This window comes from Erithacus rubecula, assembly GCF_903797595.1.
Source record: "Erithacus rubecula genome assembly, chromosome: 2".
NCBI lineage: Eukaryota > Metazoa > Chordata > Aves > Passeriformes > Muscicapidae > Erithacus > Erithacus rubecula.
The window spans coordinates 14,557,456-14,579,304 of NC_136685.1; the positions used below are offsets into that span (position 1 = coordinate 14,557,456).

Below are 21,849 nucleotides of genomic sequence, written 5' to 3' on the forward strand. Positions count from 1 at the left end.
AACAATCCACTGCCACTGCAGCGAGCAAAGGTAGATCAGCATATCACAGAGAAAAATAAGCCCTTGCTTTATTTGGCATTTTAATGCAGTTTTGTTTTCTGGAATAAGAGATGTATCCAGCCAACACAGAACACACAGACACCTCTAGCAGCAGCTTTACCACTACATCCTTATGGCACAGATGCTCATATGTAATGACCACTATTTTTCTGAATAGTCATGAAATCAAAAGTAAAAAAGTGACTCTGGAAGAAAGATGCAGCACTGGTTCAGCTACTGGAACTGCATGAAACCTCTTTTGTGCAGTCTGTGCACAGGGTGCAGGGCCAGGTGCCTGTAACACAGGCCAGACTGACACTAAGAGCAGGACCACCATCACATCTCACTTGCCAAGACAAACAATCTCTCTGGTTTTGTGATAGCCATCACAGGGAAGGAACAAAACATCACCACATCTGAATGCCACCAGTAGCTTCAGTGAGTATTTGCTTCCACAAATCAAAGCAGCAGTTAGTAATGCACAGCCCTATTCAATCAAAAAAACCTCACTGGGCTCACAGAGGTCATCTGTGGCTCAGGAAGCCACCAAGTGTCATCTCTGAAGGTTGTGACAGCATCAGGGAGGTGCATTTTGCTCCCACTCCTACAGTCTTTCCTGCCTATCCACTTTTGTTCTCCACCAAAGACATAATGGCCTAGGTGAACAGCAGCTGAACAGCCACTCTTTTGCAAAAATACACACAGAAACTCATACATACCACTTTCTTCCTGCTTTTTTGAACCTTTGGAGATTGTTTGGACTCTTGAATTTGTAATAAAATCAGTGTTTACAATTTCTCTTGTTCTCTGCAAAACAAGAATACATCTTAGCAAGGAAAAGACCCATGTCTAACTTGCACAGATTGCCCCATCATAAAACAAATGGAGGAATTTACTCAAAATTCCTACACTAACAGGAGATGAGACAGTCTGAACTTTTCAACCAGAAATTTCAAAATCAGACAATTACTATAATGGACATACAGGTGGCATGCATTAGGGTTTGCCTAGATTTGGGCTGCATGAAACACAGCAACACCCAGGCAATGCTTCTAAGGCATCTCGAGAGCACACTGACACCACAGCTACAGCAACACAGCAGCCCAAGATGGCTCATTCCAAATGTTGTGATTTCAAGGAACATTAGTTTTAAACAGTGTCAACTAAAGCATGAAGAAGGAAGAATAAAAATACTGCTCTCAATGCCAAGAAGAAAAATTTGTCATTTTCTTAAAGTCAAGATGCAATCAGAATAAACCCTTTCCAAGGCAGCAACTCATCTTTTTACCTCAATAACGTTGTGACAAGATCTACAATAAAATCCACCTCCATCAGTGAGACCCCAGTTCACTTCTGAACACTGGGCACAGCGCTCATTAAAATCTCTCTGAAAGGAAGAAAAAACAGCAGACTTTCACAATTGCTCGGGTAAAACCAATGGCATTATTACTAGGCTACTGCACAGCTGCCGAGATTATTTCTAGAGGAGAGTATTCACACCCTTTGTGTTAGCCCTGGCTGGGAACAAGTGATCATCGCGCTTGCCACCAGCCACAGGTAACTCTGAACATGTAATTACAGCTGCCGTGTGTGTGTGTGAGCGTCAGAACAGGCGGAGCTTCAAAAAAACATATCCATCATATATGAAAAAGGACACGAAAACTGGAGGAGGAGGCGAAAGGAAAAATACGTTTCTAAAGCTGCAAAGAAACACACGCGTTGGGAGAAAGCCCGCACCAGCCGGTGCTTCCCGGAGAAACCGGAGAGGGAAAGAGAAGAGGGGAACCCACAGATTAAAACCAAGTGGTTTCCAGAAACGCCCACGTGCGTGCTGGGGAGGGGCAGCTCCGCCGGGCCCGGCCGGCGGCACATCCCCGGCCGAGACCGAGCAGCGGCCAACGCCGAGGGGCCGGGCCGGGCCCGCCGCTCCGGGCCGGGCAGGACCGCCCGCCGGCGCCTCCCCCCGTCCCCCCGCCGCCCGCAGCCGCTGCCCGCCCGCCGGGAAAGCGCCCCCAGAAGGGACCCAGCGAGCCCCGCCGCCCCACCGTGTCCTCCTCGTCCATGGCGGCCGCGCCACAGCAACCGCGCCGCGCCGCGATGGGCCCGCCTGGAAACGCGGCCCCGCGATTGCGTTCCGGGCCCGGGCGCTTCCAGGGGGCATCGCGCGCTTCGCTGAGGGGACGGAGATGCAGGTGTTAGACATGAGACGGAGGGAGAAATTCCTCCCTGTGAGGGTGGTGAGACACTGCGCTGCCTGTCCAGGGAGGCTGGAGGCCGCAGCTTTGCAAGTTCGAGGCCGGGTCGGATGGGCCCCGCTCTGGTGTGCGGTGTCTGCCCACGGCAGCGGGGCTGCGGCCGGTGATCGGCGCGTCCCTTCCCACCCCTTAATATTCTATGATTCCATGACTCCTGTGCTTCAGCCACGGAGGGGACGTGGCAGCTTCGAGGGGATGTGGGGTGTCCCAAGGGCTGGAGGGTACATCTCACCACAGAATCACAGAATCAGTCTGGTTGGAAAAGACGTCCTGAGGTATGAGCCCAGCACCATGCCGGCCAGACCGAGAACTCATTGCCTTGTCCAGTCTGACCTCAGAGACCTCCAAGGATGGTGTCTGCCACATCCCTGGCTGCCTATTCAGAGCCTCATCACCACTTCTGTGAATAAATTCTTCCCGATGTCCAGCCTAAACCTCCCCTGGCACATCTTACAATTATAACTACATGTGCACCTTAAGATTAAATGTGGCCCTGAGCCTCAGCCCATCGCCATCCTCTCCACTGAGCTCCTGGTGACCAAGGCTGTGCCACGGCTGCTGCTGCCTGCAAAGAAGGAGGCAAAGAACTCATTTAACTGTGTAAAAGTGTTTGCAGGTCCTCGAATGAGGGAAACTACAATCTGAAATCCACTTTCAATTAAAAAACAACACCCAAACCTCCACATCTTGATGTAGGTCTCTAATTTCTTGCATGCTAATAATAATGTTTAAAGATGTCTAAACACCAAGATCTGTTATTGCAGTGAATTTGCCCACAAAATTGGAGAACAGGTTTAGGCCCTTTAAAAAAAAAAAAAAAAAAGTCCACTAAGTGAAAGCATGGGAAAAAATTAAAGTTAAAATATACATAGAAAGAGGTGAGGCTGCCTTGACAGCTGTGGTTACATTGATGTTGGAGGATATGTAGAGAGCTAGAGGGGAACTGTTTATGTTTAAGAAAAAAGTTATTACTCATACCAACTGTGATCTTTTTTCAGTGTGGGCTGAACATTTGTAACACTCATTAAAGAGAATTACGCATGTAATTCCTGCCATGTTAAAAAGGTGATTGTCAACCTCACAGAAATGTAGCTAATACTTTGATGAAACAGATCCTACTTGTGTTTTAATTTCCATATTTTTTGTTTGTGGAAGTACTGTTCTGGGAAAGCCAAGGCCATTTCATGTGACAGAGAGGGTTTGATCTTTTCCTAATGTATTTCTAAGATTAAATGCTACCTTGAAAAAAAAAATCAGGACATCTATACCTGTGATAAGAGAGGAAGGGGTGTGTTCCAATGCTGAAGATAAGGCACTGCTCCTGCTGACAGCAGTGCTCATGTGTGACTCGACACTGTGAGCAGGGAGTGGGACTGCCCAGTGGATTTAACTAAATTGAAGAATTTGTTTAAATTAAGTGTGGAACTGATTGCTTTGATGAGGCAGGACCTCGGAGTTATGTCTTCTGTTTTCTAATTGCAGCTGTTCAATAAAATATTAAAGGAAGTGTAATCACAGGACTGCCATTTTGTCAAAACCTGAACCATTTTGTCAAAACCTGAACATTCTTCTTCAATGCCAGTAGTTGAAGATGAGCAAGAAAAGAAGAAAGATGTGGGAGACTGCACAAGGACCTGTGTAGGTATAATTGTGGCCATACTGGTGCAACGTGCCAGTGAAGTTTTTGAACAGGAATGTTCTTACTCTCTGCTGCTGGACAGCCCACACTGCTTCTCTGAGCTGCATTTTCCATGCAGGTGAAACAGATGTGAAAAGTACCGAATTTTGGGAAGGAATTTGTACAATGACTGATGTTGGTATTGCTAGTTACTTATTAGTGTCCAGGCTCTACAAATGCAAAGTTTCTATTGGTATTTCTGAAGTCCATCAATTAATTAGTGCAGACCACTAATCTGGTAGAAAAGAAATCAAAGTGTAATAGGGTTACCAAGTCTTATAACTATTTCTTAAATATTTTTTGAAATGACATGTATAAAACCGGTTTTTCAGCATATAAAATTATGTGTAACCTTTGTCCCTAATTACAAGTTACCCAAGCATACTGATAGGGGTATGATAATTTCAAAACCAGGAGACAGACTGTCTTCCTGCTTCAGCTCACTTTTCTAATTAAGATCATTATGCATAGTAGTCAGATTGATTCAAGCCTTAGATAAATAATATGTCCTGTTGTTTCCATTGATTTGAATTTTTAATGAACTGAGTTCCATTGCTGATATCACATTTCTGGTTCTTGACTGCAGACTTTCTGCATGTGAAAATGTAAAAAATACATATTGGACTGAAAGACATGTCTCTTGGCCTGTCCTTTGGGTTATTGTTTATGAAATTGTGCTAGCTCCAGGATATAAACTTCTGTGGCAGAGATTCTGCCCAGAGTCTTTACCCATTGGCAGACACCTACTACAAAGAGTTAGATCAGAACAGCAACCTCAGCTGCTACCAGATTCAAGTTTATAGAAAATGCACACAGATATTAACACACAAAATTTCATCTTTGCACCACCTCTCAATGGAAGAACACATGTTTAAAGGCAGATGGAAAACAAAAGAGAAATTAGGAGAACAAGAAGCAGATGGCTTCACTGTAACTGATCTTTGGAGACCACGCTGTGTAGAAAGGGTCAGGGAGAGAAGCTGGGCCAGCCGTGGAAGCAAAGGTGCAGCAAGTTGTGCAAGGACAAAGGTGGGAAGAGCAGCAAGGCGTAGGGGTTACAGCAAGCTCGGCAGGGAAGGATAACCAGGGAGGGGCTGAGCTCATCGGAGCTTTGAAGGAAGCGACAAGAGGAAAGAATTTAACGTTACAGCTCAGACACACCCAGCACTGCCTTGCGATAGTGTTTGTTATGCAGCTTTAGCTTTCACATCTTATTGGTTAAATAGATTTCTATTCCTGTTGTGAAAAACATGAAAATATGACTTCAAACATGCAAATCAACAGGAAGCAAATAATATTTTTTCTTAAAATTTACTCAGGTTTTCTTAATATTTTCCTAGGAAGTAAGTGACAAGAATTTGAATTTTTGACTACCAAAAGCAGCAATATTGTACCCAAGAGAGAGGGCAAACTGATCCAGTCTTAGGCACTGAGTTTGGGGCTCACACCATCAGCCTTTGCTTTGCCAATATGCTGCAGCCCAGCCCATCTCACACAGTTAGACTGTGGTGCCACAGTCCCACCCTAGTTTCAGCTGTGGTCTCCCTGCCACAGGGAGCTGGTAATCAGCTGTAGGGTCACCCAGCCACAGGTTTGGAGACACAGACCTCAGGGCAGGACCTCACATTCAGGTGCTCTAGCAGGTAAAACTCTGGGGGGCCGTGCTGGCACATGGCCAGCCACAGAGAGGTTTGGGAGATGTGCCTGGGGATGCTGAAGTTCTGGCTGGGGTCAGGTAAATACCTCATGGTGTGTCTTGACCTTCAAAGGCAGGATCTCTCTCCTTAGGAGCACCACACTGCCATCGTGCTGTCCATACCCTCAGAGACTGCCCCCCTCAGTACCTGGTGACTATGTTAACCTGGTCCTACAGAGGTGTGGAGCAGGGGAGGGACACTTGTAGGAGAGAAGCCACACAGAACAGAGCAGGCATATGAATGTCCCATTCCACAAAGGCATCTATAATGCATTTATTTTCTTGTTTTTCAGATTTTATTGAGCAATTGACATGAAACCTTTCCTCAAACTATAATACTTCAATAGCATCAGACTTTGTCTAGTTTTCATCTTTACTGAAAGAAAAATATGCCACATACTAAAGGGAATCTTTGCTTCCAGCATTGTACACCCATAGAGCCATGATAATTGTTCTCAAAATCATTCTGAGGTGCATTTAATCCACAAAAGCATTGATATTTTTAAAGGAATCAAGAGCCACCTTGTGGAGCTGGGATTAACAAAGGGGTTCCAAATAATACAGCTGGGAACAACTACTCATTTCTAGAAATTCAGATCCAGTCAGGTCCTGGAGATGGTCAGCCTGGGAAACATGCACCATACACATGTCTGTGCATACTCAGTGCACAGTGCAGCACAGAACTCCTCTGCTGGCTAAGACTGGATTGCAAAGAAATGTATTTGTGGGCAGTGGCAGGCAGGAATGTAAAACTGTCAGAAAAATGCAGAAAGCAGCAGAATCAGGGAAGCAAAGTAAAGTGCTCATTATGACCTACACAGTCTTGGTGTGTGTGGGGTGTTGCTCACAGGGCATTTTTTACCATATAATTAATTAAGCCCTCAAAAATGCTGATAAGTTTTGGAATCATTATGTGTAGATTTCTGTCATAGGCTTATTTTCTTCTGCAGACATTTATTAACATAGAGAATTATGATTGCCAGAGCTCAAATCCTCCATAACCAGGGAAATAGCAAAAATGGGATCACTAATTGAGACTTGTTTCTTCACAGAAGTAAAGAGCAGTCTTTTCTTCACAGGCTCTGGGGTTGCAGCAGGGACTATGGAATGTTTCATTTACTATTTCTCTCCCATGTACTCATGATGGACTCTGAGCTGCTTGTCAGTACTGATATGTGGATACCAACACACGATCTTGCCAAAGAAAAAAGGTATTTGCTTTTTTTCAAATCTTCTTGGCCTTTTCCAAGAACTTAATGCAGCAGCAACTTTATCCTCAGCACATTAGATGATACATTAAAAATGTATTTTAAGTAAGGACAATTTTTTAAATGTCTCTCTGAGTAGTAGACCTTAAGTATCTGGAGAAACTCAAAAAAAGCCTGACAAAAAACCAACAAACCAGACTGTGATGCTGGAGAAGTCAGCACTGAGGCAAATGGCTGGTAGTCCTCTGATAATCAGTCTGGTTACTGAATCATGATACATCTGTCCTGTGTGCTTTACCCATTTTCTGCTGAGTGAATTTTCAGTTCCAGAGGCTTTTAAAATTAGTTACACACTACCAGAGCTCAAAGTTAAGTTAAATTTCAGAACAGATGCCCCTTTCAAAATCTCTGTTAGCTAAACAGTCACTAATATCCCAAAGCATGGTACAAAACAAGTAGAATGTGAAAGCAGCCTGAGAAGCCATTCCTTTTAGACCAAGTCTTAACAGACTAACCCAGCATATCCTTTATGTTTAATAGAGTTCAGTTTTCCCCTTTGTTCAAATGTTGTTTTGGTAAACAGGAGATATCTATGGGTATCATTTATGGTTGCTTCAGACTGGATTAATTTTTCCCCCAGTAATTTAAATGTAACCACTTATAAGATGACATGTGGTAGTAGGAGAAAATTCATAAAAAGGCACCACAAGGCTGTGGCATGGAGTCAACAACTTTGGTTTCAAAACTATGGAAATCTCAGAAAAAACCTCTGCAACTTTTTCCTGTTGTTCTTCATTCCATCATGCTTCCAAGAGGCCATGGTACATGGATGCAAAGAGCACAGAGAGCAGGTTTTCAATGTTTCTTCAAAAAAAACTATGGTAGATGATTCCACATTATAATAAGTAGAGGTGAAGGAGAGGCAAATCTAGAAAAAATAGAGGTAAGTAGAATGCAATTCCCTATTTTCAGAATGTTCCCAAGCTTTGGTCTCAAGTCTGCACTTTTCAAGTTGTCCCTGTCAAGAAGGGAATATAGAAGCATTCAGGAGAATCCAGAAGAACCAGTAGGATCACCCTAGCCAGGGTACTGTACTCTTCAAAACCAACATGCATGTTCAAGGTTACAAAGGATGCTTGATAAATGCTGTTCTAAACTAGACAGAGTCCTGGAAAAGTGAATTTTCTGTGAAGAAAATTAAACCAAGGATAGTATCTAATACGCCCTTAAAATAAAGAATAGAATATTGTTTCTCAATTTCTATTTCCCCACCCATGATACACAGCTTTTATTATAGTTTTTATTGTAAATGCATATGCAGATTAGTGGAGTTTAAGAGTAGAGTTCAGAAAGACAAATTTTCTGTTTTAACTGCACTATTTTTAAAAATTGCAATTAAATTTATAGGACCCCCTGCAATTCATGAACTATTTTAAAAGGGTAGGCTATAAAACATAGTAGTGGGTGCTACTAATAAAAATGAAAATATAGTAAAGTTGAGCCATAGCTCTGCTTTGATTTACAGTCTCATTTCCCCAGTGGTTTTTGCCCTCTATTTCTCACCATCTATTTTTCTGTCCCTTTCTTTCTGAAGAAAGAAAAGGTCACCATCCCTATTCAAAACTTGATTAAGTCTGTAAGTTACAGCATGCTATGGGACCTAGAACACATTGTGTCTCAGCAAGGCTCAGTGCTGTTTTGAGCTCACCAGTGCATTAGGATATTTGTGGTGGTGGTGTTACTAAATAGACCTTAATGACTAAGGGACAGAACTGTAATGGTTCTTTTTTTGTCTCACCACTAATAATATAATTAAAAGAACTTTTTTCTGTAGATACACAGGAAGGTCACAGAGGAAAGCTTTGCTCCTTCAATGATGAATCATAAAATCATTATAGAATCACAGAATGGTTTGGGTTGGAACAGACTTTAAAGGCCATCCAGTTCCAAACCCCCTGCCATGGGGACACCTTTCACTAGATCAGTTTGCTCAGAGCCCCATCCAACCTGGCCTTGAACACTTTTAGCAATGAGGCATCCTCAGCTTCTCTGGGCAACCTGTTCCAGTGTCTCAACATCCTCATAGGAAAGCATTTCTTCCCAATTTCTAATATAAACCTGTTTCTGCACATCTTTGTTTTAATTATTTATTATATGATGGGGACATCAAAAGTGCAGAAAGTCAGGATGCACATGACTCTGTTCTCTGTAAAAACCTGTTAGAGTATTGCAAATTATGTTTCAGCCCTGTTTTATCAGTACAATTCTAGCAAATTTTTAGCTTAAGAGGGTGCAATTCACAGTGACAAAGGGATCATGCATTATAATTAGGAGAAAAGTGCTAAAGCCAAATTTTAAGAGCTTTTGTGCAATGAGGATGAGAAGAAGAAAGTTAGGGATGAGTCATGCTATTTTCAGCTTTTTATGCTTCATCTTAAAACATAATGATTTTTGAAAAGTGTTGTTTCTGCTTGAGGACAGTAATTTAATTATGATTGAAAGTTGTCCATCTGGTGGCCTTTTAATGCCATTAAAAGTACTGATTGTATCCCTGCAGTGGTTGTTTTTCTGTTTTTAATAATGAAGCTGTTTGGCTCTTCATTAAAGTATGAGCTTCAAGATCCCACACAAACCTTGCTAAAAGACTGGAAATTTTCTCCCTCCTTTCAGTGGATTTTTGATCATGTCCACTTGGACACTGACTCAGGCTAGATGAATGCACATGGCAGCAATTATCACAGAAGATTGCATTTAGCCTTAGCTCACCCTTGGGAAACAGAAGTATCACTGTCACCACTTGCAGATGGATCTGTAGATGTGCACACCACGAGTTGTCTTAGTCAGATCAATGCATAATCCTGGAGCACGTTATTCCAGAGTGATAGCTTACTATTGCATCAGGGATTTCACTCCCTGCCATGTCTGTGTTATTTGGATTTTTTTGTTTGTTTGTTTGTTTTTGGTTTTTTATTTATATCTGCTTTTCTGTTCCTGGTAGGTGAAAAACTTTTAAGTAGTAATTTCCTTACAGCTTTCCTTTCTTAGTTTAATCCGCACACAGAAAATGTTTTACTTTGGCTATACAGCTTTAAAAATAATAATTGTCTTTGCCTATCCCTGCTGCCTACCCAAAGCACCTCTTTAAATGAATTCTACTCAGAAGATGCTTTGAGAACAGGAAGGTGGGATGCAATTCCCCAACATACATGCTCTGAGAAGCACCCTCGGCCAGAGGAAAACCCAGCACATTTCTGTGTAATAAAGTCACCTGTGCTTAATGGTCTGCTCACAGTCTGAAGGTAGCACAGGGAATCATGTGGCCTCATGGAGTAGGGATTTCTCTTAGTTTTACTCAGGAATTTTTTTTTTTTTTTTCTAATGGCAGCTAAAGAGATGCTTTTTTCTCACATGAATATAATGTGTGGTAAAAAGGCCGCGTGCCCAAATAACTGGTGCCTTCACCATCTTTATTCCATTTCTGCTTTTTAGCCATACACTTAAGACATTACATGCTAGTTCAAAATCATACACAAGGTAGGGAAGGGAGAATTTGCTGGTTTTAAAATTCTAGTGTTCTCTAAGGAAGAAAAAGGAGATCTTAAAGTCAGACCAGGAATCTTATTTTCATCTGTCCCTGTCCATAAGACAAGGGCAAACAAACCTAAACAACTGCATAAACAACATCCACCCATCCCCAGAATTGCTCACACCATTTAGGCAATTTAGAGCAGTAAACACAGATAAGCAATCTGCATAGAAGCAGCTTTAGGTGACCACAAATGGATACCGCTGTTTAATTCAACCCTCTCTCACCTAAACAAGTTTGTTTTCTCAGCGGTGTTTATTTGTATAAGGGAGTGCTAGGGAAAAAATTCCATCCTCCTCCAGATTATCTGCTTCAATGTTGTGAAAATTCAGTATTTCCCCAGCATGAGAATATATTCCTCCTACAGACACAATCTGTATTTTGTGGTCTCGCCAGCATTTGTTAGTTGGTTGTTGCTTTTTTTTTCTCTGTAGCTCATAGCATTTAGCTGGGACTAGAGCTGATCTTTGAAATGGGAGAAGTCCTACAAAGCTCAGTATGGAAAGGAAACCCCATCTGATCAGCATTTTTGTCTCAAGAGGCAGGAAAATGCGGGAAGGAGAGATAATGCTGAAGTAGACACATGTAAGTTTGAAAAAGTAAATTGAGGAATGGTGACAGGGAAATGTTTTTCTCCTTTCCATAAATTTTCTTCTCCTGGACAATGGAAATTGTGAGAAAAAAAGGTAAGAACAGCTTTTGTGTAATTTTTCTTTTTTAAAATCCACAGTGAAATAGTTGTCTGGCTCAAAATTGTAAACATGTCAAGTTGTCAAAATGTTTTTCCCTAGCTCATGCACATTTCAATCTTCTTCACTTTCCTGTGAAAACCTACAGTATTAGGCAATGGCTCCTCCTGTGTGGTGCTGCTGGCCTGGTACTGGAGGCTGCACTTGCTGTCAGTGCTACTGGATCATAGCTTGGGTAATCTCCAGGTACAGGAACTCAGTCAGAAGAACCCATCTCTTTCAGATCCCTTCATCTGTCTTCCTTCTTGTCTTTCTGTGCAAACCCAGACTTGGGAGGGTGGAATAAGGGAGCCTGTGTTCTTTCCCCCCCTCTCTGGAGTTTTGTGGTCTCCCTGTTCAGGCCAAGGAGCACACCTGGGGCTGGATAGGTGTGCTGGGTTAAAGAAATGGAAGCAGAATGGAAAAGGGAAATAGACTCGGGATGAGAACTTCTGTATCAGCAATTACATTGAAAATGTGGAGCTACCATAGCTTTCCTCTATCTATACCCAAGCACAAGAGGGTCCTGGAAACATCTTCAAAATCCACATCGTCCTCCCCAAAGAAATTTGAGATAGTTCCCTGATACTTAGGCCTGGCACGTGAGCTTTGAAATTTCAGGGTGATGGTCTTTGAAATACCTCAGACTTTGCCAAGGTAATGAGAAAGTGTCTATGTTTTATTCTCTACTGCACCCCAGTGCAACCTTTTTCCTGGCAAACAAAAGATCTGCATACGCAAGGTGAATACATGAAACTGGTGCAAAATAACATCTGAAGTGAAAATCTGCCCACTTTCTACACTTACTCATTCTCAAACCCATGAGAAAAAAACAACACATGGTTTACTAGTTTGCTTTGTTATTTCCAAACTTGCAGGAAGGTCCTTTCAACAAAATTATATAGTCAAGTATGTTAAAATAATCCATTCACAAAGGAAGTCTGAAATAACTTTGAAGCATGGGCTGACAATGACAGAAGGTACTTGTATGTGACCCTTAGCTTCAAAAGAGTTAAGAATGTGCTGGCAACAGCACAGAGATTATCTCCACCCACACAGGAGAACATACATGGTGGAGTAGCTCTGTGCCATACAGGGAAACAAAACAGTCTAGCCCAGAATTATCCTTGTGAGGGAAAAAGTCCTCTCTGCTGGGTAGCAGAGAGCTTCCAACCTGGCAAACAGATCAGAGACCTCTGCTCACGTCTGAACTCTCCATCATTATGTCTTTATCACTCCTTGGATAGGGTGTAACCACCTAGAGAAAGAGCAGCTAAAATTTTTACACATTCTGGCTATGAAAAAAAACCCAAGGTGTAAAACATGATGCAGGTCTTCAGAGCACCCCTGATGTCAGTGGTCCCATGGAGGTGCTGACCAGCTGCTGCAGAGTGTCTGGGGAGATGCTGCTGGGCTGTGCTGGGCTGGCAGAGACACCACATTGCTTCTCTCTGAGTTTGCTGACACTTTCCACACAAATGCTGCTGTGCACTCCTGGCTCCAAAGGCTTCATCATTAAGGAAGGTAAAGTAATATGTGAGGAGACTGAGAAGAAGTAAAATTAACTATTTATATCTCTCAATATTTAATATGTAGCTGCAATTGTCACAGCTCTCCACTCAAACATCACATTCTGGGAATGTCTTGTATTAAGAAGCAGGCATTGAGGATGGGTTTACACACAGTTTAAACATTCTCTGGGCCTAGCTCAGAATAGTATAATGAAAAACATTTTCACTAGAACCAGAAAAAACAGAATATGTTTCTTTTTTGAGGCAGAAAGATATAAAAAAAAAAAAAAAATCTTTGCCACTTCTTTTTGAAATTCTCTATTTATGAATCACAATTTGATTGTCCCTGAACCTCAGGGTATGTCACGTTCTTTCTGTCTGGGATGCTTATCATCAGGAGAGCATGAGGTTCATTGGACATGTGGTCACTGTGGTCAGTTCACAGTGATTGGGCAGGAAACTGTTGTTTACAGAATGTATGTGACAAGCTGGGTCCTCTTTTCCATTCACCTTCTCTGTGCTCCTCAGGAGTGTTAACTCCTTTTGTCTCCTAGTCAGTCTTATCAGTAGCCTTTTAACCCCAAACACACAAAGTGAAGCACCTGAAGGAGGCAATATCTTAACTGAGGATTTTCACTGTAAGACCCTTTGGGAGCAGCTGACAGCCCTTTGCAGTTTTCTTCTTACTCTTTTCTCTTATCTAATCACAGGTGTTGCTGAATGGGAAAGCTATTGGTGGCTGAGAAGCAATGGCGACAAGCCACCAGTATCCCAGTGCTGGGGAAGAGCTGGAGGGTGCTCTGGCAGGAAATCATCTGTCCAGCTGCATTGAGATGTCATGTGCATTTAGGATCTCACATGATTAACAGCATGAAGTTATATTGGGATAGAGCAGCTATATCAGTTATATTAGGTTAGATATCAGGAAGATGTTCTTCACCCAGAGGGTGTTTGGCTCTGGAACAGGCTCACCAAGGAAGTGGTCACAGCACCAGCCTGACAGAGCTCAAAAAGTGTTTTGACAGTGCTCCTGGGCACATGGTGTGACTCTTGGGTTTGTCCTTTGCAGGACCAGAAGTCGGACTTTAACGACCCTTGGGGGTCTCTTCCAACTCAGGACATTCCATTATTTGGTGATATATCCAAATTCACTTGTACTTGGGCTTCTGCAGTTCAGGCTCTTGGTGCTGCCAATAGCACCCACACTCAGGAAATACATTCCAGTCCTCTAATTTCAGCTTATTAGGAACATCTATAATATAGCTCCTAATTTCAATCATTTGGATCATACCTGGGTTACATGCCTGAAGTGAGCAGTGTGAAAAACAACTGTGTCTTACTCCCAAAGTGATAGAAGCCACTGAATCACTGTACCCATACTCCCACAATTGCATGCTTTCACGTGTATACTGTAGAGCCTATGACAGCTCAAAAAATACTGCAGTTGGCAGTTCCCCGTCTGAAAAAGTGGAAAAGACTTTCATAACAGTTCCCATTTCCTTTTCAAAGCACCCTTAGTGCTGGCTAGGTGCAAGCAAGGTTCTGTGGAGGTTTCTGCAGCACAAGGTATTGCTGATGCACCTTCCCTTGCTGCAGTAGCTGCTGTCAAACCTGCCCCAAGGAAACCCTGTTCCCCTTCCCATGCCTTGCACTGGTAGATCTTCTCCTATTACAGTTTATAAAGCATCAGTATGGATGCATACTGTACACTTTTAAACACTTATCAATGTTTCTCAAGAGTAAAGCAGGTGGGAAGCTCTCTGTGCTGTGACAGAAGTTAGGTTTGGCTGCTGCATTGCAGCGAGGCTTGTGTCATTATGTTGCCTTGTTTAACACAGATTGCCTGCCAGTAAAGTCGATACTTCTACACATTTACATAGTTGGTGGCCAAGTTTGAAACAATAAATATGGTGAAACAAATACAAACAGTGTAAAGGAGTTTTCAGGCTTTCAAAGCAGCTCGGATTTGCAGAAGTTGTGCAGCTGTGCCCAGCCCTGGAGCAGAGCTGCAAGGCTGGCTGGTGGCTGTCAGAGCTGTAAATACCACCAGTGCTTTCTGTGTCCTTAATAAATAACAGCTGTGGGGGCTCTGGTGGTGGCACTCTGGAGGCTAAAGCTTAGTAGATATCGAAGACCTTGTTTTATAGAAAATAAGAAAAATAAAAAATAACTAATTCAGAGAGTGAGAAGCAGTGAGGAAGAATCTGCATGTGGGCACCTACTTTTAGTGTCACTCCCACAAACAATACAAGATGCATAAATTATTCTCTCCATGCTGGGAAAAAAGGTGCAGCTCCAGAACTATTAACAATGGTGGAATCTTTGACTTCAGCATTTTAGCACTGTGGAGAAACACACATCCTTCTGAAATACTGATAGAGTAGTGACTAAGCCATGTGCATGCAGCAGCTCCTGCATTTACTGCTGTTGGAGCTGTGTCATCTCACGTGGATCCAGCCTGCAGACAAGCACCTTTCTATTATGGTGAGACAATGAATTAGGTAGAAAATCATGCTGTCTCGCTAAGGTAAGATTCTAGAATTCTGCAGGGGAATATTGGCTGGTGGGCAAAGGCAGCATTTGGAGAAGATGTGCAAAATTTGAATCAGGAGGAGAGCTTCAGTTCTTCCCTTCACAGCTGCCTTTTGTTGCTTCAGGTAGTGAGGATGGCAAGGAAACCTGACCTGAAACAGGGTCCAGTTCCTTTCCAGGTCTTGCCAAAATCTTTTCCAGGATCTTAGCCAATGGGAATGGCAAATGCTAGAGTCACCTCTCAGGGAAACCTCAGGACATTGTGGGGGCTATAACATGGGGGCTATTCTCAAAGGGAATCTCTTCTGGAGATGGAAGCTGCACCTGCCAAAAGAAATGAAGGTTGAGGTCTCCCAGCACACTATTCAACATAAAATATGTTATAAACTGTGTTACTTCCAAGTAATGCAAATAAAGATGCTTATGGCCTATTGTTTTTAGAAATATACCTTTTTTCACATAAAATTGTGTGCCTAATAGATCACAAAGTACTAATGTGTTCTTCAAAGCCTTTTCATAATAATCCTGCTTTTTAATCTGAGGCAGTTAAACTATCAAATAAACAAATTCTTTCATTTCCAATAAATGTATGTATCTGGATGCTTCCTAGTAAAAAATCAACAAATCATGTTAATAACATATATTGTGTTATACAGTGTTAATTTATTCTTGAACTGACCATTAAATATATAATGATTTTAAATTACATCATTCATACCCACGGACATTCTACTGATAAACCACATTTAGCAGAAACAGCTGCATAAATATTTATTAATTGAGCCCCTAAGCAAATGGTTACAGTAATAAATTATTTGCCGTGTTTCTAAATAATAAAACTGACTGAATTCCTAACTGATACAGTGTCACTCTCTTCAGAACACCCTGTTTGTCTCATACTTAGATAATTTGTTACTTGCACTTGACCAAACATTTTAGAATTCTCTTGAGGTGTATCTACAGTTTTACATTCCTGTTCTGGAAAATCTTGTAGCTTGTCCTTAACAAAGACCTTTCTGTAGGAATAGGGGTTTCAAATGATGTGTTTCTAAGGGTTCAGCTTTCTTGGCATATAAATAGCTCAGGGGCCTGCTGGGGTACAGGTATCTATCCCAATCTTTGATGAATGAAGTATCAATGAAAATGTAATCCTCTACTGTCACTTGCAGTTGTTTTAGTTGAATCCCAATATTGCTCTCATGCCACTGTCCCATTAAACACATCATTGGTTTATCTGGGTTGTACTGCAGTAACTGACAGTAGATAATTCATCACACATTTTAAATACTGTGGGTATGTATCTGCTGTTTCAATGCTGGACTATAAACAGCCACTTCTCTAATATATTTGGCTTCCCAGTGTTTTTATCAGTTTGAGATTTCCACTTCTCATCATTACATTGATTTGCACTGTGGGTTTGGAAGTGTTAGGATTTTTGATGATTTCCAGTTTACGCATTGTTTTCTTGAGGCAAACATCAAGGAGAGACCATGATCATTCTCCTAGGGAAAAATCTTTGCCAAACTAGGTAGATTTGGAAGACTCCTTTCTAAGCAGAACTCAGAGAAAGAAACAAATATTTCTGTCCAGGACTACATACTGTTACTGTTTGAGCAGATTTAAAAATCCCACTATCCATCTGGGAGCTTGGTTTGCTCTGGCTGCCAGAATGAGTGTGCCCAGCACCCCAGCAGCCAGCCCTGGGGTTCCAGGGTCCCTGGGCTGGGTTCACCTGCTCCCATCTCCCATCTATATTCACTCTCCTCTGACAGCTGAATCCAAACATGGTCAATCCCATGAAGCAGGCAACTCTGAGTCAATAGGGAGCTATGGGCTACACAGTCTCCACATTTATTTTGTATTTCTGAATTGACTGCTTGTAAAGCTGCAGCAGAGGAGCCCCACCATAAAACTCTGTTCCATAAGCACTGCTCTGGATTAATCTCCAGTCAACCCCTAAAATCTGGTTTACAAAGGCTGCTGTTTTGTATGTCTTCCACGTATTTTTTTTACTCCTAGTTAACTTTCCCTGAACCCACGAAGAGCAGAATTGCCTTAAACGTGGGGTATGATTGACTGCAGGAGGTGACTCAGCGACTGTGCTGTATTTTTCAGTAATGGCATTCTCCAGGCTTCTGCTGGAATTTGTGTAGTTTATCTATTGATCGGATGAATTGCTGCCTTTGCCAGCTATTTGTCATCTCTCACTACTGTTTGGAATACAGAAATACATTTTAGAGTGGGGGTTTGTTTTATTTTTATTTTTGGCAGGCTGGTGAAAGTTTTATTCCAGTAGCAACATGGAGCTGTGCTTGATGTGTTACAGCTACCTCTTCAGCTCTAGGACTGGGGATATAAAAATGTTTTTGGCTCAGTATACAGTATCAGCACATATGGAGAACACAAATGGTCACAAAAACTTCTTGATTTAAAAGGTGGGAGTGTCAGATATTTGCTGTGATGACCCTTGCTTTGCTTATTGCTCTGAAGAAAACCTTTGCTGGGGATCAAAGCTGTTAGGTCAATAGAAGGGTTTTCATGGGGAGACTTGTCAGAGCAGGTTGAATAGTGCACCATAAAGCTGAAGACTCATTTATAGCTGTGGAAAATAGTTCCCTTTCTTTGCTCCAAACCTATATGCTCAGAACAACTAAAATTTTCCATGCCTTTATACACAATGTAAGCCTGATAAGTGTTCTAGCATTAGTATTATTTTGGACAAGCTGTAAGTATAGAAATAATTTTCATTCTATTTTTGTCCTTAGTACATTGGCTCAGTGTAATGGGCAGGACTACATTTTCCTACAAGGGTAATTCACAAACGCACTGGCTTCCATCCCATTTTTGATTGTGAATCTTCTGAATTTCTTGCCAAGAATTTCAGTGCTTACCTAAGAAAACTCATGCCAGGATTCAACAGCTCATGTAATCTGCAAGATCCTATCAAAAGTCATTAAACCATGCTGCTATAAGAGTGAGTGAGCAGTCATATAAAATCTATACCTGTTAAATTTTTTCTGCATATCCAATGTGCTCTCACAGGTGGGAAGTGGAAGTGACAAGGAAGGGACTCCATTTTTAACTATCCCACCTGACAGGATCCACCTGAAATGGCATCTCTGAGACATGAAGGGGCTCTGCCCTGAGGAATACAAAAAAAGAAAGAGCCCTTGATTTTTTTCAACATCCTCAGGTCAAAAGAGATTTTTCAAAGGTCTAAGAGAGACCTTGTGATAACTGCTGCAATGCTGTTGGAGATGTTCAGCATGAAAGAGCTCTTCCAAAAGTCCTTTAAGAAACTTCTAAAATATAAAATATTAGTTAACCTAAGTATATGCTAATGGTCTCCTCATTAACACTGTTCTTGCAATATGTAATATATTGGGTCTAGCTGATGTGAAAAGGGAAGGCCTGCACCGGATCTAACTAAACCCCTGAAGATGTGAGGATTTTAGTTGTTCTGAGAATCAAACCACTCTAAAAAAATTAATGCAGTCTTTTATAATATATATTTTAATCTGTCATCTCTTATAGTGCAGCTAAATTATCTACTAATATTTAGATATTTCACAAAATCCTTTATGAAAAGTAAATATGTATGTAAGCAAGACATAAATATACACACACCAAAAAATGCTTCAGTTTAACAAAGAGCCATACACTAGAAATGTTTTTTGTCTCTGTCTATATATGCATCAAGGTTAAGAGCTGCTACACAAGGTGGCTGTTTAAGAAGCATGACTATAAAAAACTCCTTGAGTCTATGGAGGACAATATGTTTAGTGCACAAAAATAAATACTCATGTAAAATTGATTGGGAAAAAATTAAAATAGGATAATTATAGCTATAAATCCACTGGAACAGTGGGATGTGAACAGCATGGTTTGATTAGACGATTTGCAAGTTGATTAGTGATCCTTATCTTTTCCTCCAGGTTTAATTGCCCCTGTTGGTCTTAGTTGGCCTGATGAGAGATGGCAAGGCAGGATTTAACACCTAATCACGAGGGCAGGTGCTCTGAGACACACCAGAGCACCACAATGGAGATCCAATCTCTCCTCAGAGCAAGCTTCAGGAGGGATTTTCACTTTGCCAGAGGAATTTGATGCAGGATGACTTTATTCCCAAGTCTCTGTGGTATATGCCAAACAGTTTTTCTATTTTCTCAGTGTAGTAGCTGTGGCTGACTGCAGTCCCAAATGATTGCTTTCCTCTGGAGGATGTTGTGTGTTTCCTCCTCATCCACAATCCTTTTCCTGGAAATTTTTTTTTTTTTTTTGTTTTGCAATAGTGCCTACACCTTTGCTCTGGTAGTTCCAGAATCCTTGCTAATGGCAGAGGAGGGTGATGTACCCCAATTTTTCCTGCAACCTGAACTGACCTCCCCATTGCAAGGGGATAAGGAAGGCTGGCAGCACCTCCCTTTTGTATCCTCTTTGCCTTAGTTTTCTCTAGAGGATATAAAATAAATGACAATATTTATGCTTGTGTCCAACCCACCTCCCCAGATTCAGCTAAGTCCAGTGCCTTGATCTTTGCAATCAACAGGGGTCACCAATTGTGACCCCAACCCTTGTTGGTGTGGCTCCATGTGTTTGCTGACTCCACGTGTCCCTGTGGTCACTCTTGCCCAGGGAATGTCACTGTAGGAAGGTCCCCACCCACAGCATCACTTTGCTGGGGCTGAGCTCACCACCACCACCACTGGTTTCAAAAGGCAGACAGCAGAAATGTTTCAAGGAGAGGGCTGAGGCACTTGATCCTTTAAAAATAAAGCCTTGCTTACCTCCCATCAACCACTTCAAGAAAACAACAACAGCACACAGGATGAAATACTGCATGAAGCAGGGCTTTCATGCCAAATATTCCTCAGGGATGTTCATCTAATCTGACTTTAGACATTCAAACTTTGCTGTCTAAGTTTAAAGTAAGTTCCATACACAGGTCATTCTCTTTTTATAATAGGAAGTCACAGTGTCTCAATTCTTGTCACTGACTATTAGGGAAATCTAAGGTTGCAAATACCAAGTTCACATTTTTCTTCACCATGGTTACCTGGCTTAAAGGCACCAGTGGTCAGCTAATCCACAAGAGTTTCTTACCCACCAACAGATTAATTCCAAGTTTACAGCAAAACCACAAAGAAGTTTTAGTCTATGACTCTGTCCTTGAAAGTCTGTTGTTTACTTCTTATAATCCTGAAAGTCTTTCAGGTTTTTCTGAGCTGTACTCTGATTTTCTGTCTTTGTCAGTGACAACTGTTATTAGCATTGTCATGTTTTTTGTTGAGCTCACAAAAAAAATAAAAAGTTAATTCTAAGACCAGCTTTTAGTAGCACCCTAAGTAGTTGTCTTCTACCCCAATAGTTTTTTTAGCTCTTATTTCCATATTAGCCATTTCTTCACCTGCCTTTGAATTAGTTGTCTCTAAGGTGACACTGTATGAACTACTTTACTTAGGATGAGAGAGACATTGGGGATTTTCTCTGCTAAGGGTTGATTAAACTTATTACAGAGAGAGCAGGTTAGAGACCTACCTTGGATTAAGCTGAGCTAAACTATACTCTTTTGTCTATCTCTGCCAGCTGTTGAAATCAAATTAACAGTTGGTGTTTAGCTAGATCAAAATTTTTCATGCTTTCTAAAATATAGAAGACACTCTTGTTTGTCTCCCAACATCTGTTCCTGAGGTAATATATGAATTTACTAGTCTGGGCAGGTTCCTGTGTTGGTTCTGTCAGGGTTTTGGATAAAAATGGGGTTGCTGCCTTTGTTGGAAAATATTAAACCCTTGGATTCTTTCTGCTCCAGATGCTCTCTCATTCACCTGAGTCACACCATCTTGGTATGTCATTGTGCTGACTAAAAACTGAAGCAAAGTTTTAATTTCATTTTTTGGCCCTTACTTAGATTATCTCTTATCCCAACCTCCAATTTTTACTGCATAATAGCCTCAAATTCCTCTTCTTGCTTTCTATTTGTTTATATGATTAAAGAATATTTTACAATGTGTTTTTAATTTCCTTTACAAGGTGTAACACACACCAGCTTTTGACAGATCTCAGTTTCTCCCCTTACTTTCTGACCTATAAGATACAATTTTCCATGTTAGCTCCTTTTTTTTCCATTCCTTGTAGGCTCTTTGCCTGCTCCTCATATCCTTTTCTGGTTGGATTGTCACCAGTTGGGTCTGGAGTTTTTAAGGAGTTTTTTCTCCTTCCTGAAATGCAGACACAGTTATATAACTTTGACTTCAAGAATCTCCTTTGCAGCCAAGTCTCAAAGTTCCATCATTCCTCTGAGATTAAAAAACTCCAGGCACAAGGAGGCAGAAAAGCAGCACAGGGTTTTTATCTGTCTGTTCAGAAAGCACTGTTATCTGCTGGATCAGGGCATTTTTCTACAGCCACCTCCTTGACAACATCCTCTCTGTGATTGAATTAGCACTGCCTCCTGAAAGCTCAATAAATATGTTCTTAAAAATGTCTGCCAGCAGTCCAGAGTCAGGAAGAACAGAGCTGTCACCACCTGTAGCCTCAGTTTTATTACTGATATCATTCTGCTCTATCTCCAGGAGCAGGTGGTCTCCCACAGCTCTGATGATTGTCTAATACT

At 41.6% G+C, this 21,849-nt stretch overlaps 1 protein-coding gene across 2 annotated transcripts in view; it reads right to left on the reverse strand.

Moving 5' to 3' along the window:
- TAF1B (TATA-box binding protein associated factor, RNA polymerase I subunit B) overlaps positions 1-2,175 on the reverse strand; it is a 45,205-nt gene extending 43,030 nt beyond the window's left edge. Inside the window, exons 1-3 of one of the 2 annotated variants that reach the window (XM_079298074.1) lie at positions 2,085-2,175; positions 1,328-1,426; positions 759-846 (exon numbers count right to left, since the gene is read on the reverse strand). In XM_079298074.1, the coding sequence (XP_079154200.1) occupies positions 759-846; positions 1,328-1,426; positions 2,085-2,102 (205 nt within the window). In that variant the 5' untranslated portion in view covers positions 2,103-2,175. The remainder of the gene's footprint in view (positions 1-758; positions 847-1,327; positions 1,427-2,084) is intronic. The other variant, XM_079298075.1, reaches the window with a different exon arrangement.
- Between the last annotated feature and the right edge of the window lie 19,674 nt (positions 2,176-21,849).